The 27,501-nt window shown below is 43.0% G+C and overlaps 2 protein-coding genes across 2 annotated transcripts; one reads left to right on the top strand and one right to left on the bottom strand.

The window, feature by feature from the left end:
- LOC111956553 (abhydrolase domain containing 4, N-acyl phospholipase B) lies at positions 1–4,897 on the top strand. The gene is made up of 8 exons (XM_023977034.2): positions 1–207; positions 789–874; positions 988–1,092; positions 1,249–1,540; positions 1,776–1,963; positions 2,077–2,188; positions 2,416–2,602; positions 2,735–4,897. The coding sequence occupies exons 1-8, from the start codon at positions 164–166 to the stop codon at positions 2,822–2,824; spliced, it is 1,104 nt and encodes a 367-aa protein (XP_023832802.1). The 5' UTR covers positions 1–163; the 3' UTR covers positions 2,825–4,897.
- Positions 4,385–25,987, bottom strand: LOC111956551 (protein-glutamine gamma-glutamyltransferase K-like). The gene is made up of 14 exons (XM_023977033.2): positions 25,772–25,987; positions 18,704–18,981; positions 18,374–18,565; positions 14,817–15,068; positions 13,376–13,494; positions 12,417–12,524; positions 11,793–11,970; positions 10,693–10,831; positions 9,679–9,871; positions 9,199–9,352; positions 8,401–8,685; positions 7,938–8,098; positions 5,899–6,035; positions 4,385–5,446 (listed from the first exon to the last, which is right to left on the bottom strand). The coding sequence occupies exons 2-14, from the start codon at positions 18,978–18,980 to the stop codon at positions 5,302–5,304; spliced, it is 2,340 nt and encodes a 779-aa protein (XP_023832801.1). The 5' UTR covers position 18,981; positions 25,772–25,987; the 3' UTR covers positions 4,385–5,301.
- Between the last annotated feature and the right edge of the window lie 1,514 nt (positions 25,988–27,501).

Here is a 27,501-nt window from a genome sequence, read left to right as displayed (position 1 = left end):
CTGGGTCAGCTGATTTAGGAATGTTCGTGTTACAAAACATTGAACACGGATGTTTGGCACTGGAAACGAGTCGCAATCTCAAACAGAGGAAATCCCTACAAATTTTTGACGTTTGTTAGGCTACTGCTACAGGTTGTGTATCGTTATCAGAATATGTCATGCTATGGATCCCACAGTAGCGCCAATGCAACACGAAACTGAGACAGAGTAAGTTGTAACTCATGTTGTTTAACTATCCTTCCAGACATATCCTACTGCTTTCATAATCTTTTGATGTGTTGATGCTATACCACCTTTAAATGGTCTGACTATATAATGTCTGTCAAAACAAGTTTTGTTATGATGATGATGGTGGCTGGCAAACTATGACATTGAGACTAGGCTACATAACAACAATGTAGGCTACAACGTAGGTTCGATCTGTGTTCATTGAAGAGCAGTGCAGCAGCGACGCTGTGTGGGGGGAACAAGTAACAGTGAGTGACACAGCACTTTTCATCATGTCCCCTGCATTACTTGAATTACTGCCCCCCACCTGTGTCAGCTGTTTTTTAATTATAGGGTCAGGAGTTTTCCCTMGTCAGGTCACGTGGTGAGAACTACTGGTTGTATAACTGTGTCTGAGGTCGCTCAAGGAGTACTAGCTTCAGGTGTGTTTGATAGGCTGACGCTTAGACCTTTACCCTACTCTGTGTCTGCACTGTAGTGATCATGTCGTTAGTGTCATAGTACAGTGTTCATGTTCCTGACGGCTATAGTAACACAATGTCTATCATCTCTCCCTCCAGGCCATACTCTGGGTGGGGTTGGTGGCCTTCCTGGCGTCCGACTTCCATGTCCCTCCTGAAGAGCACAGAGGCCAAGATCCTCTCCTGTAAGACCATGTTAATAACTAAACTTCTTTCTTTCTTTTGAGGAGCAAAATGGTTGACTTCTTGTTTATATAGTAACACTTCACGTGTGTGTGTGTGTGTGTGTGTGTGTCAGGTATACAGAATGAAGTGTGGTCCAGGTTTGTCACGTTACCCAACCAGGACAGGATCTGGACCCTCACGTTGACCAACAAGACCACCCACAAACCTCTTGAGCAAAGTATTCTCACTCTCACCGTCTCCTTGTCCCTCTAGGCTTTTGACATATGAATTAGCTTTTGTCTTGGTATTAACTTCTTGTCTGTCTCTCGGTCTGCTTCTCTCTCTTTCTTTCTGTCTGTCTCTCTTTCTATGCCTCCCTCCCTCCCTCCCATAGCCCCTAAGAAGACTCCTCTGGTGATGGTCCATGGGTTTGGAGGAGGAGTGGGTCTGTGGATTCGTAACCTGGATGCTCTGAGTCACTCTCGGCCCGTCTACGCCTTCGACCTCCTGGGGTTTGGCCGGAGCTCCCGACCCCCCTTCCCCACAGATGCTGCCCTGGCTGAGGAGCAGTTTGTCAACTCCATGGAGCGGTGGAGGGAGTCTGTAGGCCTGGAGAACATGATTTTACTGGGACACAGTCTGGGGGGATACCTGGCAACATCTTACGCCATCCAGCACCCTTCTAGGTGAGAGGCCATGTTTTCATTTATGATGATGTCATAGTATTTATGATGGTATTGCCTTATACTGTACGTCAATCAATAGCTTTGTCTCCTTATGTACAGTGACAGTTCAAAAATTGATCTACACTGCACTTTATTATTAATCATTAGGACCATGATTCCTGGTCAGGAAAAACTCCATGACCAATTTTATTATAGTAATGGAATAATAACTTTGATTGTGTCTCCCCTTCTTTAGGGTGAGTCACCTGATCCTGGTGGACCCGTGGGGTTTCCCTGAACACCCACAGCCAGGGGTGGAGACCCCGGCGGGCCAGGGGCCAGAGGTGGTGAAGAGGCCGCCCCTGCCACGCTGGGTCAAGGCTGTGGCCTCAGTCGTGTCTCTGTTCAACCCTCTGGCTGTCATCAGAGCAGCAGGTCCATGGGGTGAGAGACACTTTATTCACATTCAGATCACTTATTCAAAGCTTTCACAATTGTATCATGTTATATTAATACATCCATCGTTCCCTTTTTCTCTTTTCCTTTCATTCTGTCAGGTCCAGGGTTGGTAAATAGATTGCGTCCAGATTTCAAGAGGAAATTTGAGGACTTGTTTGATGATGATACCATGACCGAGTACATCTACCACTGTAATGCTCAGACCCCTAGGTACGTAGTCACTTCTTGGCTTGCATTACATATCACTACTATTAAGCTGCATACTGCGTTCACATTCTCCTGAGCCCATAGGGACATGGCCTTACTTTACTAGCCTGAATTTGCCACAGAATTACAAAACATTTATTTCTCCTCAAACCTCATCCTTTATTCCATGATCCTCTTCCCTCTGTCACTCTCAACCCTCTTTGTCCTCCTTCTCTTCCCTCTATCCCCAGTGGGGAGGTAGGCTTCAGGGCCATGTCAGAGACCCTGGGCTGGGCCAAGAGGCCCATGCTACAGCGGGTTCACCTGCTGCCCCCCTCCATGCCTCTTACCATGCTATATGGTTCACGCTCCTGGGTGGACAGCGCCTCGGGAGACAAGGTGGCCCAGATCAGGGTCCAGACAGCCACACGCACTGTGGTGAGTAAGGGGGGGATTTATTTCATTTAAGTTTTGAGGTCTTAGATATACAGATTTAGAGGATAAAACGTATCGTACAACAAGACATAATACGATACCCATGTGATCATTCCTGTCTCCGTCTCTCTTCAGATGATAGATGATGCGTCTCACCATGTATATGCTGACCAACCAATGGAGTTCAACAGAGTGGTCCAGAACATATGTAACGATGTAGACTGAAAAAGCATACATGACTGACAAACCAAGATGTCATAATGTGTGTCTTGGTCTGTACCTCGTTAGTGCCACAGATGCTCCAATGTTGGTGGGAGATTTTTATAAGATGGGCCTATTCCACTACATTCTGATCAGTGGACACTAGTTGGCTAAGTGGTTATGATATATGCCATTTAGCAGATTCTTTTATCCAAAGCGACCTAAGTCATCCGTGCATACAWTTGACATGTGGGTGGCCCAGGAGTCAAACCCACAATCCTGCGATTACAAGCACCGTGCTCTAACAACTGAGCCATGCAGGACCAATTGGAATGCTTAGGGCCAGGAACTGACCATGTGACCTGACCAGGAAAAGTCCTGGGCAGGTTACATGGTCTGGTGAAGTCCTGGTTCTGCTCCAATGACTGTCAGGCAAACCATACCCTGCACTGAAGGTCCCCTGTCCAGGTTGGGATGATAGACAAGGCCTTGACAATAGAGTGTTTCCTATTCAATCACTTATTCAGTTGTATTTTATCAGTACTGTTCCTATAAGTAGGGCAAGGAGTTTTTCCATGTAGTCTGGGAAACCTCTAGGATCTAGCTATATGTTATACACAGTAATCCATTGTCATTTAGTTCATATTGCAGCCTTCTGACTAAAGCGAAGTTCACAATTCTGTTATTTGAATGAATTATGGAGAGTCAATGCAATAAGAGTTTGGGTGGAACACTCAATGTTCAGGGTATATATTTATGTTTCTTTCTGTAACTATGGTAAATGCCACTGCAGCATGCTTTATCATGTGCCTGAGTTGGAAAGTAAATATGTGATTGTAATTTTCTCTGTGTCCTCTGATCTTCGCTATCAAAATGTCTGTATTTTATACTACTACATGGATTCAATAGAAATGTATATGATTAACGTAATGCTTATCTCTGATCTTGTCATTGATCTGTCAGGCGTCTGTCTCTGTCTGTTTCTCCATGTTGAGGGTATTCAACCATCTGATTGATGATCCAACCATTACTATCCATTTTTCGGTAATTGCTCTGCACCTCATTTTGCTTATTTAAAAAGGGTGAAGTATACAGTTAGTAGATTTGTGCTCTCCAGAAGCTAAGGATCTTGTTACTATGACTGCTCTGTATGCCTGAAATGCATGGTAATATGTATTCACATGACCAGAGGTCAGCCTCTTGCTACCTAAGGTACTGTCCTGTGCAGGAGGTTTATGGTGTTTCTTTGGCACGTAAAAGGAGTGGTGCACACTGATCCCAATCATATCAACTTGTAAATGTACTGTAGAGATTCAATTAGATGCATGACATGTTCCATTTCCACAGGATAAAGTGTGCAAGACACACCTTTCCCCGAAGCCATACAATTTACATTGATAATAACAGGGTAAAGCATAAACCAAGACTTCTGGATTAAACAAAGAGACTTGGCTGCAGATGGAAAGTTCCGCTACTACAAGTATGCAGTTGCTACAGTGAATAATGGCATCTTTCTGATCTCCTCACACCTTTCCATTCAGTCGGGGCTTGTCTTCCAGGGAGTCATGCACATAACTCAATAGGGAACATCACTCTGTAGTTGTTTTACTAGAAAATACATTGACAATACATAAAAAAATATACATTAATACAATAAAATGTAACTCTTTAAAACAGTTTACTTCCTTGTATTTTAAGTGCAGTAAAAAACACTAGGAGAGCAGAGGTCAACAAAGGCCTTGGTTCCATCTCTTAATGTTCAGGAGCTGACTCTTTGTTTCATAAGAGCCGTTTAAGGCAAGGAAGCACAATGACCAATGAATGGGCCATAATACTGACTTTAGTTATTTCACATAAACACACACATCGAGAAGGTCATCTTTAGGCATAACCCTCATATAAAATCAAACTAGTGCTTCACCTTCAAATAAGCCATATAAGATACAATTTGACCGACATGTTATGCTACATACGTTACACTTCATCCAACATGTTGATAACATAAATACTTGAACACTAACATAATTGAATACTATAATGCATGTATACAGTGCATTTATCAAATGTTTTGATGACAGCACCATGACATTGTTTTTTTTTTAAATACAGTAATATTAGATAATGTACAGCTAGATAATTACATTTACCACAGGATTTTTCATAAACCATTTCAATGGCCCCAACAATTGTTTGATGTTTCTTCTTTATAGGTGTGGACAGCCCTTACAGTAACAGCAAATCCATTTCAGAGCAAAGCGCACTGGTGGTTCTAGGATATTACGTGAGTATCAAAAACATTAGCGCTGGTTAACAATCGTTTACAACTTCATCCAAAGATCAGGATATTTCCATAATTACATGTCAGCATGAAATATCAAATATATCAAACAATACTTATATTCAATGCCTTGGGAGAACTGAATAAAAGGTTTCCCATTTTCTATGATGAGACTTGAATTAAAGGCCAGGTAAGTGGACAGGAGAGAGCTGCAGGCTCCCTCTCATTGGTTCTGGACGTTGATGTCAGCAACGCCGTGCACCTGTGTCAGCTGTTTACAATCCAGAGCCGCTACCAACTTCCTGGGCCCAGCCTGGGTAGGGATGAAGTGTTCTGTCAGAGTCACCGTGGAGTGGCTTCCAACATCACTGAGAGAGCGAGACAGAGAGAAAGGGGGGTTAATATTACTTAGAAGAGGGTCAAAGAGGGGTTTAATACAGAGACAGATATAGATGTGAGTGTAATTGACCGAGAAAAGGCTAATACAGATGTAGGATATAATTTGATCACAGAATTTTCCTGCCAAGCAGGAAATACAAACTTGTAGTTTGAGTTTTAAAAATGCTTTTAAAGTTTTACATTTCCACATAGAAATTTCAGACTTGATTTTCCCCAACAAAATGTATCAACCCCTACAAAAATTAAATATAATCCACATAATAATAATTCACATTTCCTGTTGCTGCAGGATTATTTTCCTGCTGTAGCAAACTTGCTCAAATTAAGATCCTACATCTGTACATTGAGATGGTTACAGTGTCTTGCCCATAGAGATCATGTTAAATTACTCGTTTTCTAATTCTTAATTTTATGATCTTACCCCACAACCACCTCGCGGACCTTCTGCAGGCCCAGTCCCTCCACCCTAAACACCACACCCCTCAGTTTATGTGGCAGAGGGTTGGTGAACGTGATCTTGGCTGCCATCTCCTTACCCACCACCGCGTCCCCTTCAGGCTGAGGAAACAAACACAACATCATACTTTACAGTGTTGCTATTTATCTGGGCACTGACATCTGTATGCAGTCTGTACCATGGCCGCTAGTCAAGACATCGGTACTACTTAATTTCTATGGCATTGCATTTGGTATATACAGTTGAAGTCGGAAGTTTACAGGTTGGAGTCATTAAAACTCGTTTTTCAACCACTCCACAAATTTCTTGTTAACAAACTATAGTTTTGGCAAGTCGATTAGGACATCTACTTCGTACATGACATGAAGTAGATGCATGAATTCCAARAATTGTTTGCAGACAGATTATTTCACTTATAATTCAGTGTATCACAATTCCAGTGGGTCAGAAGTTTTGATACACTAAATTGACTGTGCCTTTAAACAGCTTGGAAAATCCCAGAAAATTATGTCATGGCATTAGAAGCTTCTGATAGGCTAATTGACATCATTTGAGTCAATTGGAGGTGTACCTGTGGATGTATTTCAAGGTGTACCTTCAAACTCAGTGCCTCTTTGTTTGACATCATGGAAAAATCTAAAGAAATCAGCCAAGACCTCAAAAAAAGTGTAGACCTCCACAAGTCTGGTTCATCCTTGGGAGCAATTTCCAAACGCCTGAAGGTACCACGTTCATCTGTACAAACAATAGTACGCAAGTATAAACACCATGGGACCACGCAGCCGTCATACCGCTCAGGAAGGAGACCCGTTCCGTCTCCTAGAGATTAACGTACTTTGGTGCGAAAAGTGCAAATCAATCCCAGAACAACAGCAAAGGACCTTGTGAATATGCTGGAGGAAACAGGTACACAAGTATCTATATCCACAGTAAAACGAGTCCTATATCGACATAACCTGAAAGGCCGCTCAGCAAGGAAGAAGCCACTGCTCCAAAACCGCCATAAAAAAGCCAGACTGCGGTTTGCAACTGCACATGGGGACAAAGATCYTACTTTTTGGAGAAATGTCCTCTGGTCTGATGAAACAAAAATAGAACTGTTTGGCCACAATGACCATCGTTATGTTTGGAGGAAAAAGGGGGAGGCTTGCAAGCCGAAGAACATCATCCCAACCGTGAAGCACGGGGGTGGCAGCATCATGTTGTGGGGGTGCTTTGCTGCAGGAGGAACTGGTGCACTTCACAAAATAGATGGCATCATGAGGTAGGAAAATTATGTGGATATATTGAAGCAACATCTCAAGACATCAGTCAGGAAGTTAAAGCTTGGTCACAAATGGGTCTTCCAAATGGACAATGACCACAAGCATACTTCCAAAGTTGTGGAAAAATGGCTTATGGACAACAAAGTCAAGGTATTGGAGTGGCCATTGCAAAGCCCTGACCTCAATCCTATAGAAAATTGGTGGGCAGAACTGAAAAAGCGTGTGCGAGCAAGGAGGCCTATAAACCTGACTCAGTTACACCAGCGCTGTCAGGAGGAATGGGCCAAAATTCAAAATTGTGGGAAGCTTGTGGAAAGCTACCTGAAACGTTTGACCCAAGTTAAACAATTTAAAAGGCAATGCTGCCAAATACTAATTGAGTGTATGTAAACTTCTGACCCACTGGGAATGTGACGAAAGAAATAAAAGCTGAAATTAATCATTCTCTCTACCATTATTCTGACACTTCACATTCTTAAAATAAAGTGGTGATCCGAACTGACCTAAGACAGGGAATCTTTACTAGGATTAAATGTCAGGAATTGTGAAAAACTGAGTTTAATGTATTTGGCTGAGGTGTATGTAGACTTCCGACTTCAACTGTATATTTAAATAGAGAACTGAACATAACCAGCATACTGTATACAATACTGTTGCTCAAATATAACTTTTTAAATTCCAATTTGAACCTCATAGGAATCCAGTGACGGGTTGTGCTAAAGCTAGGTTGCGTCTTACCTCGATGRTGAGGTCAGGTGTGCGGAGCCTGAAGTTGGTCTGAGTGGCAAGGACCTGCTGGGTCTCAGAGACCCGTCCAGACAGAGTCAACATCAGAGCAGCCTGGTCCACCAACTGGTTCTGGTAGCTCTGGTAGGGTAGGACCCACTGCATGGTCTTCACTGAGGAGGAGGGAGAGAAATTGAGATTACTACACATACTACAGTACAGGGGTCAGATGAGAGGATTGAGGATACACATGTGGTAACAGCAAATGCAGAGTGGAGACAATATTGTTACTGAGCTGAAAAGGTGCTAGAGGGGAATGCTGCTGGCCTCAGTTGGGTTGAGATAGAAGTTGCTCCAAACCACAGGTCTAGGATCAGATTACCCCAATACCCCATAACAATTAGGAGTATGACAATTATCTGACCCTGTAGCAGTTAGGGGCAACATCCTCCAACTATTCCCCTTCCTGACTCACCTTCATTGGGCTTGAGTTCAACAGGCAGTTTGTTTTTCTGGACGGTTCCCTTCAGCACCCCGGTGTAGTACATGACGGCCACCTGGCTGTGGAGCGTGGTCCTGCGCGGCTGGGAGCTCAGGTTGGTCACCACGATGGTCAGCTGGGCATCTTCCCCCATACGAGGCCCCTCCCCCTCCATCTTCACCTCCACGCTCACGTCCTTCGCCATGGGCGTGGAGTACACATCAGGCCTGGTGCCATAGCGACTGGCCGTCTCCACAGCAATGCGCTCTTCCTCTGATTCTGGTTAGTGGGGGGGATCAGAGAGGGGAGATTATTGTTTGTGTGTGCTAATTTCAATCAAAAACCTCATTATCCCAGGTAATGACAGTGTGATTATCTGACTATCCCTGATGTCTATATTGAAAATGCTGTTCATTGCAGGTGCATGGTTGTTGTTTTTGACCGAGTGTGGCACCTTCCTCATAGCCTGATCTCAGATGATTTCATTTCATTTAACCTTTATTTAACTAGGCAAGTCAGTTTAGAACAAATTATTATTTACAATGACAGCCTAGTTAACTGCCTTGTTCAGGGGTAGAACGACAGATTTTTACCTTGTTAACTCGGGGATTTGATCTAGCAACCTTTCAGCTCTAACCACTAGGCTACCTGTCAACCCCCACTAGGCTACCTAGTCTTGTCTTTACAGGTGAGTGATGTCACCCTTACAACCTGAGTGTTATTCCATGTGTAAATACGGTTACCAAGCGACCCTCTGACAGTGTATTGAAGTGCATGATGACATCACTGTACCTTCGGTGTGTTTGTACATGTGTGTGATGTCAGCGCGCTCATCAGAGCCCACAGCTTTGGTGCTGATGAAGTGTCCCACAGCCTTCTTCTCACTGTGGATCTGAGTGAAGGTACCGTCCAGGTTCCTCTGCCAGTAGATCTTATCACTGTTCACCTGAGGAGACACAGACAGACAGGCAGGATCAGCACCATTCATTCATGGAGAAACAGGGAAAGTGTGTCATATTTGATAAAAGATAGGAAGTAATCCAAGGTCAGTTTAGCCATTTCTTCTCTAATTTGAGATCTGTGATGTGTAAGATGAAGTATATCTCAATTGGTAGATCATGGCACTTGCAACGGCAGGATTGTTGGTTCGATTCCCAGGGCCACGCATGACTAAGTCGCTTTGGATAAAAGCATCTACTAAATGGCATATTTTATTATTAGTATTTACAACTGATCATAGATCTTCAACCATCTCCTTCCCATAGAGCTCACCTCAGCGAAGACGAAGGGCGTGTCATATTTGTGGTAGACCTGGCCAGTGCGGATGGCGGTGACAGAGGCGGGGCCACAGCGAAAGGTCCCCTGGCTGGTCTCCTGGGGGGTGGAGTCTAGCGCCTGCCAGCCACCCATACCAGGAGGAAGGTCTGGCCTGGACATCCAACAGTCGTTCCATACATGGAAGTTCCTACACAGAGAAGGGGGTTGTTGGGATTACATAGTTAGGGGTATCTGACCGCAAGGCGCTACAGAGGGTAATGAGTACGGCACAGTACATCACTGGGGCCAAGCTTCCTGCCATCCAGGACCTCTATACCAGGCGGTGTCAGAGGAAAGCTCTAAAAAGGGTCAAAGACTCCAGCCATCCTTGTCATGGACTGTACCGGAGCGTCAAGTCCAGGTCCAAAAGGCTCCTTAACAGCTACCCCCAAGCCTTAAGACTGCTATTTGCATTGATCCCCTTTTTTCATGCTGCTGCTATTCACTGTTTATTATCTTTGCATAGTCACTTTACCCCTACCTACATGTGCAGTACATATTACCTCAATTACCTCGACTAACCTGTACCCCCGCACATTGACTCGGTACACCTTGTATATAGACTCGTTATTGTTATTTTATTGTGTTACTTTTTTTCTTACTTTACTTTATTTTATTTTTTCTAAAATAAATTAGCAAATATTTTCTTACTTTTAAAAGATTCTGCATTGTTGGTTACGGGCTTGTAAGTAAGCAATTCACGGTAAAGTCTACACTTGTTGTATTCGGCGCATGTGATAAATACAATTTGATTTGAGTTTTACCGAAGACGTTTATTTCTATAACTCCAGCCTGGTGTTTTTTATAGAGTATGATTTGTGGCAAGGCATTTCTGTGTATTTAGAGCAAAGCCAAATATACATTCATGTGGCCTGGATTGAAGTGGAGAACTCTTAACTTGCGGCAGGTTAGATGCACTTGACCTGGCCAGGAAAAACTGGGCTCTACTTAATTTGGATTATAACTCACCAAACAGAGTCAGAGTTGAGGTGGTCCAGCGGCTCCATATTCTCATCAAAATACACGTCTGTTGTGAGTGAGACATCTGTGTCATGGGCAGACTGGAAGTTTGTTACACTACGACACGGTATACCCAGACACCTGAGCACTGAGAGATGGAGAGAAGGGGGGGGGGGGTTGAGAGAGCGAGACCAGGTTAAAAAAGAGTGTATATGAAGTCAAGTGACCATAGATGAAGCAAAAACAATGCTAGGGATTAACAAAATTGGCATAGATATGAAAAGCAAGCAAACAGGAGACATCACACAGCCTTAATTGTGCGCYGGTCAACTCTTTGTTCACCAACACCCACCCGCAATTGCTAATAACCCATCCCATCAGAGACGGGGAATGATTTTTTGACAGGGGGTGGAGGATTTTTCCCCTGCCTGATATAGATATGTTTCTGCTTATCATTTCTGACATTTTGTTAGGCTATTTGTTAGTTAACTTGTTTATAATCATTAGATACATGCAGCTTCTCTTCTGTCATTATATGTTGCCCTAGAAGACTAAATAAACCCTTGCTCAACAGAATGTCATAAATCGATAGAATGAATGTTTCAATCTAGTTGAAATCGATCAAGTTCTCTGTCATCTCTGTTTCTTTTGCAGAGCAAAGATGTTTAGGTACCGTGTACATAGCTGCGGGAAGCAGGGTGCTGAGGGTGCTGCAGCATCCCCTAAAACATCGGAATAAAAATAAAAGTCTTAATAAAGAATGTGTTAAAATGTAGTGCACTGGGCCTTTACTAGTCCTGTTTTAGGGGACCAATATAATGTCTGTAGCTCAGGCCCAAATACTTTTCCTGCTCGTTCGCAAAAGCATTTGGTGATTAGCATGTAAGCTATTGGGCGAGTGTACAGTTATAGACCTTAAAGCTTAGGCTTATGCACTAATGCCAGATAGCCTAAAATAATGAAAGAAAACCCTTGCTTTCTTTGCTTGCTTTCTCTTCATTCAACCCACCCGCCCTTCATCCACAAAATACTTAATGACCCTAAAACCGCCCGCGGCTATAACCAGGGGACTGCGGGTTATGAGTAAACTAGTACGGGCACACACACACCTGTGGTGGTAACGCCAGAGAAGACCCAGCACTGTCCGTATTTAACAGGCTGGCCTCCCTCCTTGTGGTATTTCATCAGAATGTCCACACTGCCACTCCAGGCTGTAGGGGAAACTCCTCCTACATAGTTCCCTGACCAGTTTCCTGCCAGGACCCCATTGTCATCTGGGGAGTTGATCTGATGCATCAAAGGGAGAGAATTAGAAAGAGACAAATCAAATTTTATTGGTCAGTTGCACATGTTTAGCAGATGTTATTGTGGGTGTAGCAAAATACTTGTGTTTCTAGCTCCAACAGTGCAGTAATATCTAATAATTCACAACAATACACACAACCTAAAAGTAAACTAATGGAATTAAGGAATATATAAATATTAGGATGATTACAGTAAGATAAAGTATAGCAGGTGGTTTATCTAACCAGGTAAGTTATTGAGAACACATCTTTTATTCTACAATAATACAGTAATGGTAATGAAATTGACATCAGCAAACCTCAGCATAATTCAGATCAATCGTTCATAAAGATGATTTGACAGGCATAAATACATTGAAAGTATGTGGAGTATGAGAAACATGTTGTACGTTCACTACTGAATGTCATATAAGTTGACCGGTAACTCACCATGGCAGATATGACTCTGACCACGTTGACAGAATCTCCTCTACCAGACGGAGGGATCTCACTCTTCCCCAGCACATAGAGACAGGCCTCCAGCATCCCCTCAAGGAACTGAACAGCACAAACAGGAGGAAACAGACAGACACGGTGAGAAGGAAGAGAGGATGGAGGTCAAAACAAGGTATAAAAACAGAGGCTGCTTCTTAAATGACTGGGGTTTGGCAGAATGACTGGGCTTGCAGAAAGACTGGGCTTTACATTTACATTTACATTAAGTCATTTAGCAGACGCTCTTATCCAGAGCGACTTACAATTGGGAAAGTTCATTACATATTCATCCTGTCCCCCAGTGCGGGAAGTGAACCCACAACCCTAGCGTTGCAAGCGCCATGCTCTACCAACTGAGCCACACGGGACCAGGTTTGCAGAAAGACTGGGGGTTTGCAGAATGACTGGGGTTTGCAGAATGACTGGTGGTTTGCAGAATGACTGGGTTTGACAAGAAAGACTGGGGTTTGCAGAAAGACTGGGGTTTGCAGAAAGACTGGGGTTTGCAGAAAGACTGGGGTTTGCAGAATGACTGGGGGCTTTGCAGAATGACTGGGTTTCAGAAAACTGGGGTTTGCAGAATGACTGGGGTTTGCAGAATGACTGCGTTTGCAGAATGACTGGGGTTTGCAGAATGACTGGGGTTTGCAGGAGAAGACTGGGGTTTGCAGAATGCGGACTGGGTTTGCGAGAATGACTGGGGTTTGCAGAATGACTGGGGTTTGCAGAAGACTGGGGTTGCAGAAGACTGTGTTTGTCAGAATGACTGTGGTTTGCAGAATGACTGTGGTTTGCAGAATGACTGTGGTTTGCAGAATGACTGTGGTTTGCAGAATGGACTGTGGTTTGCAGAAAAGACTGGAATTTGCAAAAAGATTCAACCAACCACACTTGATTTTCTCCCTGTCTAATACCTGTCCATAGTTCCATGTGCGAGCTCCAATCTGTGTCTCTGTACCGTAGTAGAGTCTTCCTATGTCATTCAGCACATACTCCTTCTTCTCCTCCTCGTCATCCATGTACACTGTGTCAACTAAGGAGAGAGAGAGAACCAGGGGACAAAGATTAGGTATGCATTTATTACACTTCCTGGCAGTTACAGGTGAAATGTGTATGTTTTTGCATGACATTTCTTAAATGTTGTTTCATTCACAGTCCACAACATTGTCATGTCTGTCTTACGTACTAAATTACTATTTTGATAAACACCAGGGAGAGTCAGTGTAGCCAGGAGAGGGTTAACTGTTACTAACACAATGTCTGGAGCTCACAGAGGGGCCCAGCTCATTTATGGGAATAGGGCTGCATTGTATAGATTTCCTCTCAACAAGCGCTCCGAGAGAATGAGAGAGAGAGAGAGAAAGAATGAAAGAGAGAGATAATGAGAGAGAGAGAGAGAGAGAGAGAGAGAGAGAGAGAGAGAGAGATTGCCACCAGCTGTTGTGCTTCCATCATATGGTCCTAAGGCGGTTTGTACAGTAATTGTGGAATGTTAACTTTTATGACAGGAAAGGATGGATTGGGCTACCTGCCAAACAGTGCAATTAAAGACAGATAGCGCTATTCAAACAAAACCCTTTCCAGAAGGCAGAACAAACATCTTAATCAGATGAAACAAAGCATATTTAAATCAATATAACCAGTTTCAATTTATTTTCCTTTTACCAAGTATGTGCATGTACATCTTTAGTTTTAATGAATCAAAACACACATCCTGAAAGTGTTTTAATTCCAGAGACCTCAAAATACAGGTTTTCATTGAACAGTTAGAGACAATGATGGTAAAGCAGGTCAACATCAATTGGCAAAGACCAGAGTCCCAAGCAAAATGGACGTGTGGTCTTGACTCACAACCAGAGAATGAAACAAATGTTCTCGGTCAAGCAGTGACTCTTTTTGTGATGGATAGCAACACGTTATTGGGCAGTGAGCTATGTGCCCTGCCTATGTGTACATTTACATTAGTGCTGTTCTGAGAGACCAAGAGGATAAATTGTAGTCCCAGAACCAGCCTCCTCTGTGTCTGTTCTGGGATCTGTCACACTTGGCCCTGGTGTTTGAATTTGGCTGTCCCTATTGCAATGGAATAACAACATTGAAACACTAGACCTATATACAGCATCGAAGCTGAATTGTGATTCAATGCAATATCTTTCTTTGCCCCACTTGTTTCACACRTTTGGTGAGCACGGGTGGGTGTTGTTTGGACGTCAGTGGCAATGGTCCCAAACATGCAAACCCCGCCCACCCAGTTTGCTAGGCAAGCTAATCAAAGCGCAACTTTTGTCTCTCTATCTACCTCCTCTCTTCTTCTCTCTACCTTCTGCTGTCTCATAACACTCCACTCATCCTTACCTTCACACCATGGGTTGAACAGCATGATGACGTCTTTGCTGGGGTCGTGTGTGATGGCCACCTCCCGCTTAGGGCACTTCACCATCACAGTGAGCTTGTACTGGCCAATCACGGCTTTGGGATGCGAGTTTACGGACAGCTTGATCCTGTTGCCGTTCTGCTTCACGATCTTGGCCTCCCAGATGTGGTCATCCAGTTCCTCCACCAATTTAATTATGATGTGTGTGCCCTTAGACACCATGGGGAGGGGTCCTGTCAGACAAATTAATAAATTATCAGTTTACAATTATCAGGGTAGTAAAACAAAGCTTCAGGGTGATTTAAGCAGTGTAGTAACAGTGCAATATCAGTGTAATATCAGTGTATATAACAGTGTAGTAACAGTGCAATATCAGTGTAATATCCATGTAATAACAGTGTAGTAACAGTGCAATATCAGTGTAATATCCATGTAATAACAGTGCAATATCAGTGTAATATCCATGTAATAACAGTGCAATATCAGTGTAATATCCATGTAATAACAGTGTAATAACAGTGAAATATTGATGTAATAGCATTGTCATAACATCGTAATATTGGTGTAATAACAGTGTAATTCAAATCAAAATCAAACTTTATTTGTCACGTATGCCGAATACAACAAGTGTAGACTTTACTGTGAAATGCTTATTTACAAGCCCATAACTCTTCTTGAACTGCACTGTTTTTTAAGAAAATATTTACCAAGTAGACTAAAATAAAAAGTAATAATAAAAAGTAACACAATAACAATAACGAGGCTATATACAGGGGGCACCGGTACCAAATCAGTGTGCGGGGGTACAGGTTAGTTGAGGTAATTTGTACATGTAGGTGGGGGTGAAGTGACTATGCATAGATAATAAACAGCGAGTAGCAGCAGTGTACAAAAGGGAGGGGGGTCAATGTAAATTGTCCGGTGGTGATTTTATTAATTGTTCAGCAGTTTTATGGCTTGGGGGTAGAAGCTGTTGAGGAGCCTTTTGGTCCTAGACTTGGCACTCCGGTACCAATTAGTGTAATAGCAATGTAATAACAGTGTAATAACAGTGTAATATCGGTATAATAAGTGTAGTGGTGCCTGAAACCCACCTCAACAAACTACGCAATGTACAGGGGTGCTTTTGTAAATTCACTCTGGCTATCTACTTCAATTTCAGAGCACTCTCGTCTGAGTGTGCCAGAGTGCAGAATAACTGATGAATTTACGAACCTTCAACACCTGTTGAATATGGCCGGTGTCGGTAAACGTCAGCACAAAAGCATAATTAAATTGTTGCCAGCAGCACAGTTACAGTCACCAACGCTCTGGATAACATGAAAACAGCCTAACCAGCTCTGCTAGGGCGAGTAAAATGGTCAGAGTGAGGTGTTCTCTCATTTTTGTCTGGAAGTAGCTAGCAAGCTAGCCAAAGTTAGCCAGATAGCTTGGGTGCTTGACTGCCGTTGTGAGGTCAGAACACTTGGATCAACCATAGTCCTCGGCCAGAGCGTCCAGTGTGCGCTCTGAACGCTCCGAGAGCGAAACACTCTGAATTTACAAACCTACAATCTGACAAAGCTCTGAATTTACGAACGCCCAGAGCGCACTCTGGCACTCCAGATTTAATTTCCGAACACACCCCAGATAGATATTGATTGCTCTCTTATCTCTGATGGAAACTGAGCCAACCCACATTGCATTCCTACCTTTCCTGAACATGTCAAAGGGCTCACTCTTTAGTCACAAAAGGACCACACTAAACCAACATTTAAATGTGCATAGAGTAAAACATACACACCCTTAACAGCTGCACATGACTGGCACACACATTCTATTGTAGAGGCAGGAAATCACATTCCTCTCATAACCATGGAGATGGCAATTCCAATACAGTCACACTCTACTTGGCAAATGTCAATGTTAACTATTTATACAGAGTGAATGAGTATGTACATGTGTGCTTGCTTGCCTGTACTTGCATGTGTGAAAGAGCAAGAGAAAGCTCTGCAAACCAGTGAAACGTTTGAATTGAATTTACCTTAAAAGATACGAAATAAGGTAAGATAGTGGAATGACAGTGGTCTATCTTTAATGGTAATATGCAGTCTTGTATGCAGAAAAGTGAGAAAAACCACAGTATCCACATCATTGCAATTCATAGTCTGCTGTCCCAGAGCGTGACAGTGCCAAACCAAGTGTAAACCACAAATGTGTCACTGTCATACAGTTCAGTTCAGCTGTGATAAACATAGTGTAGTACTGTGAAAACTCCACTGAGAGCATAGGCACAGAACGTCCTCACAAACATATAGAACCTCATAAAGTATGTGTGCCTGTGTGCGTAGGCCAATCATATCTCTAGGCTGGTGTTTTGCTTTAAGCTAATGGGTTTCTCTCTGTCTCTCTAAGCYCTTGTTGAGAGGAAATCTATCCGAACACTGTCTCTCTCCTAGCATTGTTAGTAAGGCCAGCCGCTGAAACCTTATTAGTCTCCATAGTTTGGATTCCTTATGACGGAAAAATTGCATGTGTCAATTTGCAAATAAACATAGTGTGCAGGAGACCTTTTTCTCTTTCAGACCTCCAAGGTTTTGTCAGACACACTCAGGATGTCATTCAAGGCAACAACTATAGAGCATCCTTCTTTCATATCATATGATTTCCTCTTCTTAGAATGAATCATAGTTGTGAAAGGGAATTAAAGATGTGTTTTTCCTGCCCATATGACTGACAGGAAACTGGGCTATATATAGAGCCTGAGGCTTTGACCCTTCACCTCTGCAGCAGTTGGTATGAAAGAAGAGGAGTTCTTCCTGGTCAGCTCACAAGATCAGGAAAAACTCCTGGCCCCATCAAAACAGCAATATGTGGTGGAGTAAAAGTAATGGCATTACTTGTGAGCTTCAGCCATAATATACTACTAAAGTCATAAATACCAACTAGGGGCTCGGCTAGCGGATAATCCTGAATGAATCGTGAATAATGATGAGTGAGACAGTTACAGACGCACAAATATCCTACTTCCAAGACATACTAAGCTCTCACCACTACAATAACAGGGGAGGTTAGCATTTGTTGGGGGGGTAATGATATTTGTGCTTGATTTAGCTTGACAAGCTTGATTTAGTCATTGTGTGCTAGGAATATGGGACCAAAATACTTAACTTTTTACTACATTAATACACATAAGAGAATTTGTACCAATACTTTTGGTACCCTAAAATTGGGCGGGGGGGGGGGGGGGCTGATATTTCTAAACAGTTCACCTGATATAACTGAAAATGCTGGACTACAGAGCCAAAACAAAGAAAGAAATCACACTGTCCCAATACTTTTGGAGTTCACTGTATGTCTTAAGCGGTGTAAATAATGTTCACAATTCTAATGTCACAACTGCCTATGTTCCTTTCTTGTGTCTGGGGAGCCAGGAAACAGCTGGATACATCCTACAACTTGATAGTATATAATGTACTGCTTCATGTAAAGGACATACTGTACTGTACCAAGGATAACAAAATAGCCTTTTTGTGAGAGCCCTCAAAGTCAAACTGACCTGTCTTGAGTTCCAGGTGGAGGTTGTCTGTGTTGGAGTTGAAAGGTCGCGACAGGTCCAGTTCTATCTGGAACGTCTGGCCACGTCGGATGATGAGCTCATTGCCATGGTAAAGGTTGGTGTGATGCTCCAGGCGGTTCTGACCCGTCTTAGAGCTCAGTAGATCCACCGAGCGCACTGACAACATCAGCTCTGAGAGGGAGATTTAACAAGTTAATGCAATGGTCAGTGCTTACTGCTTATATATAGGGCCAGGGGTTTTTCCTATAGGGTTACTATTATGAACTAATGAATTTGACTTGACTGATTCTGTTGCTTCATGTAACCTACCTTCCAGCTCGTTGTCTCCAGTGTGGGGCTGAGGAGACTCGGGGAGCGTGGCCGGTTTCACCCCGTCATCCGTGATGACAGTGTCTGTGATGTCATACGAGCTGCTCTGGCGTCGACAGCAGCAGGGGCACATCTTCTGAAACCAACGGCGACAGCCTCCCTGCTCCTTAGAATTAGACTCCGCCTCCTTCTGGTTGGTTATCTGCACTGTGGTCGGGGCGACGCCATGGAAACGGCCCACATCAGAACCACTTACCGTCGACCGGTCTCCTGGCATTCTGAGAGGGGTGATACAGAAGTTACAGATGAGACTGTTAGAGGGGTGATACAGAAGTTAGAGATGAGATGAGACTGTTATTTTATTATTCTCTCCGCTTACATCTTTTCTCCCTCCAATCCAGAAACTAGCTTGTTTTCTTTTTAATCTTTTCTCACAATTACCACATTCCTGACTCACACTTTTTTACAACAGTCTGCCTTTCCCGAAGCATGCCAGGGTAGTTAGCCTTTTGTCCCAGGTCAGACACTCCCTAAATTCCCCAAACACCCCACCATAACTCTTGACTCACTGATTGATACCAGACCCTACAGCCCCACCTAGCCACAGATGTATGTGTGTGTAATCTCTAGAAATGACGGGAAACAATAATCATATTTTCATGACAACGCAGAGCACTTAATTAGTCCCAGTTACATCTAGTCTAGTTCATCTTTTTAGACCGCCATTCATCAAACTGAAAGGTTAGGGGAACCATGAGACTATGAATCTGAGTGGATCCAGGCTAGAGTTCAGGCTTCAACTCTAAACATAATGGGAGTTCAATGTCAAATGTCAGAGGTCAGGTGAGTTAAAAACAAGAGGAACATGAAGCATGTTTAAAGAAGACCACGAGGAGTTTCCAACCATGGTCTCCATCTGTACTTTATCTGCTGTGTCTAAACATAAAAGACACTTTAATGTGTGTAGAGGCTAGTGAAAAAGTTTCACAAACCTTTTGATAATTAAGACTGCTAAGAGAGCAAAACAGAAAGAACATAGGGAGAAGCTCAAAGGGAGTAGAGAGAACAGCGAGCGGGTGTAGCAGAGGAGTGTGCAGTCATGGTGGGCTTAGTAACTATAGCACTGTGTGTGTGTGTGTGTGTGTGTGTGTGTGTGTGTGTGTGTGTGTGTGTGTGTGTGTGTGTGTGTGTGTGTAGCTGAATGATTACTGCGTGAGTGACTGATTTGAACTCCTTAGTCCACATGCTGGTCCAATAATGTCCCTCCCTTACAGTCATCCAATGTCCTAAGAATATGCAGAAAGAGACCGTATTGTGTTTTTGAAAAAGAGCAATACATGTCAGAAGCATTACTTATCATGTAACAATGATGACAAATGCAAATGCCAACGTCAAATTGATTGCAACATACAATGGGATCCACCCAAAACCGCCCTGTCTCTAGCACCACTCCCCGATGTTTCCATGGTCTCTCTTTCACCCGTGCCTGCCTTGTCCCTCCACCTGTTTCCCTCCCTCCCGCACAGTGGGTTTGTTTCGGCAGTTAGCACCTTGCTAGCATGATTGGAATGAACACGGGCCACTGAGATAAGAGCTTCTAATTCAATGCACTTTTCACAACAACACACACCAAATACAATGAGTTGAAGCCTGCTTCCCAACACAGACGAGGTGAGACCAGAGGACACCCGTCAATATACAATAACAATAAATGGTCCAGGAATATCGGCAAGCGCCAAACGCCAGAATACTAAATCAGCAACTGCAGTTACACAAGTTATAGTAGATTTTACTGCCTTTAAATATTGGGCATACTACACATCCCAGCGCAATGAGATAGTTACTTCTATAAAGTACCACACAGGTAATCTAGTTAAAAAACTATAAGAGAACCCTCAACAATTGAAACGCGTTAAATGCAACCTCACATTCCTAACTGCAACCCCTTGATCTTTACAAAACTACATAAAAGTGAACCACGGGTTGCAAATTCCATGCAATGACAACACTTGGCCACAATACGAGGATTTGACGAAAACAGACGTCGCAGCTATATGCCGGATTCAAAAAAAACAACTGTAGCAACACCACGCAACAGTCCGAGATCGTATGTACTCAAAAAACCAGCATTCAAACCAGGTTCTGCACACAATTACATACACCTCAGAATAACATCCTCATTTGCATTGCTTTATGTAGCTACCCCATCAGGCATTTTTTCCATGCCCTGGGCACTGGCCGCATTATATTCCTCATCTCGATGGTTTTGGCCACGGGTTATTAGCCCCCTGGCGGCGGGTGGACACTGCTGGCCGCGGTCTCGCATCCGGGGTACACCCATGCCCCTCGTTTTTCCTTGGTTGTCGAAGCACACCATAGCCCATCCTGTTTTGCCAGCCCCATTTGTCTTCTTCGCGCTTGGTCAGAGCTGTGTTGTCTATGGTATTTGCTACACTTTCCCCACCACCCTTTCTGGAACCTGGGTGACGGCATCGTTGCCTTGCGCTTTGGACTTTCTCCGCCCTTTTCGGCCTTTCTTTTACTCGGTCCTTCCGCTTTCCCAGCACGGTTCCCACTTTTCCACCCCTTTCACTTTTGGTCTGTTCTCACGGCCCCGTTCTCCCCTGGTTTGACCTACGGGCCTGTTCTCCAACTTGTTCCGACGCCTGTTCAGCCACCCGTTCTTCTGGGTGGGACTTTCCGTCCTGTAGGCATAATGTTTCCTCTCGATTTCACTCTTATGGTTCTCTTTCAGTACACGTGTCAAATTGGATTTCTCCCTTCATCCACACTGTTTCTCTAAGTACAGCTTTGGCCTACCCATGTCTCACTCCTAACTGTTCGACGGGCGCTTTCTTCCTTTTATTCCGCTTACCCCTGAATCCCTCGGTTACGGTTGCTTGCCCGGACATACTCCATCCCCATATTTCGTTCTTTTTTCCCACGCCTAGCGTTTGGTGCACTTTTCCTTTCCTCCCCTGACGGCGACCGGCACCACCATAGTCCTCACATCTTGTGGTTTCAATTCCTTAGTATTGACTACCCCCTGTCTTTCTGGCACTGTTTACCCACAGGTCTCCTTTTTGAGTGCTGCTATCCTACATAGGCTGGTGAGTCAATGTCCCATGCGCGCTTCACCCCCGGACTCTGGCCCTGTCTGCTCATCACACACCTTCCCCACACTTCTTGCCAAGCTTCCCACCACCCTGGCAGCGGACAGGTGGCCGGGCTCCAGTAGGACTTGATCTGTCGGCTTACGTTCCACGACCTACTAGGTTCAACAGACGTGTGCTTCAATCACCTATCCGACTTTGCATTTACAGGCCCCACACTCAGCTGTGCCTATCCATGTGCCACTGTGGGACGACGATTTTCGATGTACCCATTCCATGGCCCATGGTTTATGAATTGATACGCAAAACAGCGCCGGTTCACTTCGTTTTTCATTTAATTATTGTCCAAAATTCTTGCAACTCAATGAGTGTTATATATGGGGGCATTCTTCTCCAGCTCTGTAGTCTGCTGCTGTGGGAGGCAGAGTCATTGCCCCATTATTTTGGTTTGTCCGCATGTAGCTCGTTTTTGGTCACAGGTCCGGAATGGTTGAGATTGCACCTGTTTGCGTGCACGCCGCTACCAGCATGCACCTGGGGTTTGCCCATAGTCACCCATCACTACTAATCAATCTTTTTGCTGTTTCTTTTTTCATTTCACTCCGTGGAGCTTGGATAAGGAGATTCTCTTTTGGTGAAGCATCACAGACAGCTGAATCTATGGCTACATCGACATGGTATGATGTTGGCAGATAGATGGGAAAGGTTGAGTGGAGCTGAGGGTGGGACTATACATAACACATGTGGGCATCGGGACTCTGGAAATGTGTTATGGTGGCGGAGCTATTGTGAAATAGCACAGTTCACAGTGGAATCACTGGTGGACCCACATAGGGAAGGACTAGCCACCCAGAGGCTATTTAAAGTGACTGTGTCTGTAATGTGTATAGATGTATTTGAGGTCGAATGTTATCATTTACTCCAATTGGGGGATCGGTGGTAGGGTTTGCAGGGAATAATATAAGGTCATACTCTTTCACCCACAAAAAGTATGTAATGTCTCTGTGAGGTATGTGTATGCATATTGTGTACTCTGTATGCATCGTGATGGATAATATCTTACCAAAACAACTTTGGGGGGAATTGGAATGATGCAGACTTCATTGACAACACATTCTTTCCGGGGCAAATATTCAGCTGCTCCACCCCCCCCTCCCAGCCACCCAGGACGTGCTCCATTGTTGAGTCTGCACGTCTTTTTTTACCCAGCACTTAGTACACGTTCGAGCACATGTTTTCATCAATGTAACTTTACACACCATCTACTCCGTTCTCAGCATCAACAAAACTCTCTATCTTCTATCTTGTTAAAACTTCTCTAGGAAAGGGGGCAGCATTTTCACGTTTGGATGAAAAGCATACCCAAATTCAACTGCCAGCTACTCATCCCCAGAAGATAAGATATGCATATTGCTAGTAGATTTGGATGGAAAACACTCTGAAGATTCTAAAACTGTTTGAATCATGTCTGTGAGTATAACAGAACTTATTTAGCAGGCGAAACCCCGAGGACAAACCATTCAGATTTTTCTTTTTTTGAGGTCACTCTCTTTTCAATGAGTTTTCATTGGGAAACCAGATTTCTAATTGACCTGCTTGCAGTTCCTACCACTTCCACTGGATGTCAACAGTCTTGAGAAATTGGTTGAGGTTATTCCTTTGTGTAATGAAGAAGTACGGCCATCTTGAAAGAGAGTCTGTTAGATAGAAGCACGTGAGCAGAAAGCTGGCTATAGTTGGTTTTAATCCTGTATTGAACACAGATCATCCCGTCTTCAATTTGATCGATTATTAACGTTAAAAAATACCTGAAGTTCTATTACAAAAGTAGTTTGACATTTTTTGGCAAAGTTTACAGGTAACCTTTGAGATATTTTGTAGTCACGTTCGAGCAATTTGGAAGCGATGTTTTTCTGGATCAAACGCGCCAAATAAATGGACATTTTGGATATATATCGACGAAATTAATCGAAAAAAAGGACCATTTGTGATGTTTATGGGACATATTGGAGTGCCAACAACAGAAGCTCGTCAAAGGTAAGGCATGAATTATATTTTTATTTCTGCGTTTTGTGTCACGCCTGCAGGGTTGAAATATGCTTCTCTCTCTTTGTTTACTATTGTGCTATCCTCAGATAATAGCATTGTTTGCTTTCGCCAAAAAGCCTATTTGAATTCTGATATGTTGGCTGGATTCACAACCAGTGTAGCTTTAATTTGGTAACTTTCATGTCTGATTTAATGAAAGTTTGATTTTTATAGTAATTTTCATAGTAATTAATTTGAATTTGGCGCTCTGCATTTTCTCTGGCTTTTTGCCAAGTGAGACAGTAGCGTCCCGCCTAAACTCAGATTTTTGGATATAAATATGAACTTTACCGAACAAAACATACATGTATTGTGTAACATGAAGTCCTATGAGTGTCATTTGATGAAGATCATCAAAGGTTAGTGATTAATTTTATCTCTATTTCTGCTTTTTGTTACTCCTCTCTTTGGCTGGAAAAATGGCTGTGTTTTTCTGTGGCTATCTACTGACCTAACATAATCGTTTGGTGTGCTTTCGCCGTAAATCCTTTTTGAAATCAGACATGTTGGCTGGATTCACAACAAGTGTAGCTTTAATTTGGTGTCTTTCATGTGTGATTTCATGAACGTTTGATTTTTATGGTAATATATTTGAATTTGGCGCTCTGCATTTTTACTGGCTTTTTGCCAAGTGGGACGTTAGCGTCCCACATATCCTAGAGAAGTTTTAAGTGTGTTCAGGTGTGTTGGCCGCACCCACAAATTGGCCACACCTGATCTTAATGAGTGCTTGTTTCCTTTGAAATGGGGTCTAGTTGACTAGACTAACATGAACAGCTTTGTATGCGTAAAAAAACATGGCATGTTAGCTCCATCCTTGTGGCGCAGTGGACTAATTCCATGGATAGAGAAGATTATGTTTGAATCTGATGCCGTGTCACAATAAAAAAATAACTGTTTGCATGACTAATGCCTAAGGAAGTGAATTTCCATGTATCCTATCTGTGCTTGGAGTTCTAAAAAGTTAACCCAAAATAATCTAGCAGTGTTATTAAAAGTCTTATTGAAACATTCAGTGAAAGTTTTAAGGAGTCATTGTTAATAAGTATTTATTTTTCTTAATTGACTTGTAGAGTTAAATAAAGCTTGAATAAAATAAGAAACTCAAAATAATGTTTACATTCTCAGAGCGTTAATAAAACCTACCAGGAAAACTTTCAGGGAACCATATTAAAATGTTCTCAGAACCTCCCTGCAAACTAAAAATTAACATTCCCAAAACAGGCTAAATGTTCACTTCAGTTCTCAGAACGTTATAGCTTGGTTCCTAGGAAACCTATAGCTTGGTTCCCAGAACCAATGGGAAATGAGAAACGTACATTCCCACAACTTCCAAGGAACCAAATGTGCTAGCTAGGCAACATGATGTGAGGGAACAAGACAACCTTATTGGAGGGAGAGAAAAATGTGTTTTATTATAAGCATGGTATCTGAAATATTTCTGTGGACTTATGTTTGCAATTGGAAATACTTAATTTTATGAGCAGAAGAGCCTTGTGACACTGGAGCCAACAGGCCTAACACCCATCAACCCATCCACCCATGTCAAGTGAAACGTAATATTTCTCAGCTGAGCTAATAACTCTGTCTCTATCTACCATTTAAGTGCCTGGTATTTTGCTTAGGCTACATGATCAATAGGCTACATGAGCACTTTCCTCTGCCTGCCTTTTATGAGCTTCTCACTCACTGCACAACTGCAGTGAGTGTCTAACGGTTCGCAAATCAGCAAAACGCATCCCGACTGATAAAGTTGTGGAAAACCTCATCACATGAGTATCCTACCACAGTGTAAATATTTGTCAAGAGTTGTAAGCGCATTTTATAAATAGGTCATCTAAATACGAATTAATGAAAAAATACTTACTTTGTCTTGGGTGATGGCTTCTTGATTCACCAAAAAGGTTTGAGTGCGTTTTAAAGTTTTCAATGGCTCTCCGTTCTTGTATAATCAGGTTTAAAAGTTTTTCTTATCAGGTTTAAAAGTTTTTCTTACCAGTTCCTCTGTCTCTTACATACGCGTCTTAGATACTGGTTTATACGCTCCTTAGGAATGCAAACGGCATTTGATTTGACACACCCTCTGCTTCAAGCCTCCCCTCCCCCCGCCCCTCTCTCCAGTCACCGTTAGCACAGTAGTAGGCTATATCAAATGAACTATTGTAGCCCAGGATGTCCTGTGTGGAGCATCGAGGCACAGCATAGCAAACCCGCAGGTTACGCAATAGCAGGCCGTTTGTTTCCAATGCAGAAAGGGAGGGGAAATACAGGGAAAGGCAGTGGAYGGAATAAAAGAAAGGCATGTGGTAAGAAAAAAAATTGACATAGGGAAGGAAGTGAGTAACAAAGACTGGTCATCACCCTACCCTACCCTCATCTACAGTGGGTGGACTGTGATGATCATATCGATCACCTTTGGATACAGTGGCAGCTGAGTGTAAACTGTCCATTCTAAACTAAGTCAAGGGACATTTTAGCATCTCCAATGTCCGAATTTAACATCTACCCGAGTGGCTGCTTGACATAATACTGTAGGCCTTCTCATTCCCTCTCTAAATTTGTATACAACTCATCACTGTTTCCTAATGCATGTAAAGACAGTGAGTGAGCTAAACAGTAGGCCTACACACAACACACACACACATCCCTAAAAAGGTTAGTATGGTCTCATTCCTTGTCAACTTCCCTTAATGATTTTCGGTTCTGTTTTACTTTACACCCCCGCCTCACTTTTTCATAACTCATGACCTCACAAGCTGGACCCCATCTGTGACAAGAGTTCCTCTGAGTTCCTATTGTGATCCTCTCAGAAGGTCATATCCTGGATCAATATCCTTTTTGGTCATGGGGCTGAAATGACAAGCTGAGGCAGATGGAGAGTTTGAGCAGAATAAAAATAAAGAAGAGAAAAAAAGAATGTTGGTCTTTCAGGATTACATTCAGTCAGAAACAATGACACATGATGACATGAGCACATATCATTTATTAGTCTGTACTGTGCTCTCAAAAAACTCTTCCCACGTTCAACTCATCAGGTAAATGAAAACACCTGTCACCAACACCTGAGTTCCAAGTCTCACGGTGATGTTCCCACCCACTAGGCATAAACTGGTTGAATCAACATTGCTTCCATGTCATTTAAATTAAATTAAGTTTAACCAACGTGGAATAGACATTGATTTGACATTTGTGCCCAGTATGTCCTTACAGAGACCTGTCATGTAGCAGTGGAGGGGAAAGTATGACTTGGCAGGTCTGTGGTTTACTTTATCATCACAAACTGCCCTGCCCTGCCCTGTCCTGTCTAAACTTGCCCTTGCAGAAGGATAAATAATACCTTTAACATCATGTTGACGTGATTGAATGTGATGAAGAAGGTAATAATCAGGATGCACTGAATAGATTCTCTTACAAAACCTTCATCCTACAAAATCTCACAAAACCACCCACTCTTTAAATCTCAGGTTTATACTCACATGTAAAAAAAAAAATGAATGCTTGTCTTACTACAGTACACCTAACACAGTCTAGAATTAGAGTTCTTGTGATTGAGGCTGAGGGTCAAGAGTCACTATTGGTATATGCCATATTGACACT

The sequence above is a fragment of the Salvelinus sp. IW2-2015 genome, linkage group LG32 (assembly GCF_002910315.2).
Source record: "Salvelinus sp. IW2-2015 linkage group LG32, ASM291031v2, whole genome shotgun sequence".
Lineage (NCBI taxonomy): Eukaryota > Metazoa > Chordata > Actinopteri > Salmoniformes > Salmonidae > Salvelinus > Salvelinus sp. IW2-2015.
Note: the sequence above shows the minus strand (reverse complement) of the source record. Positions and strands in the feature narration are given on the sequence as shown.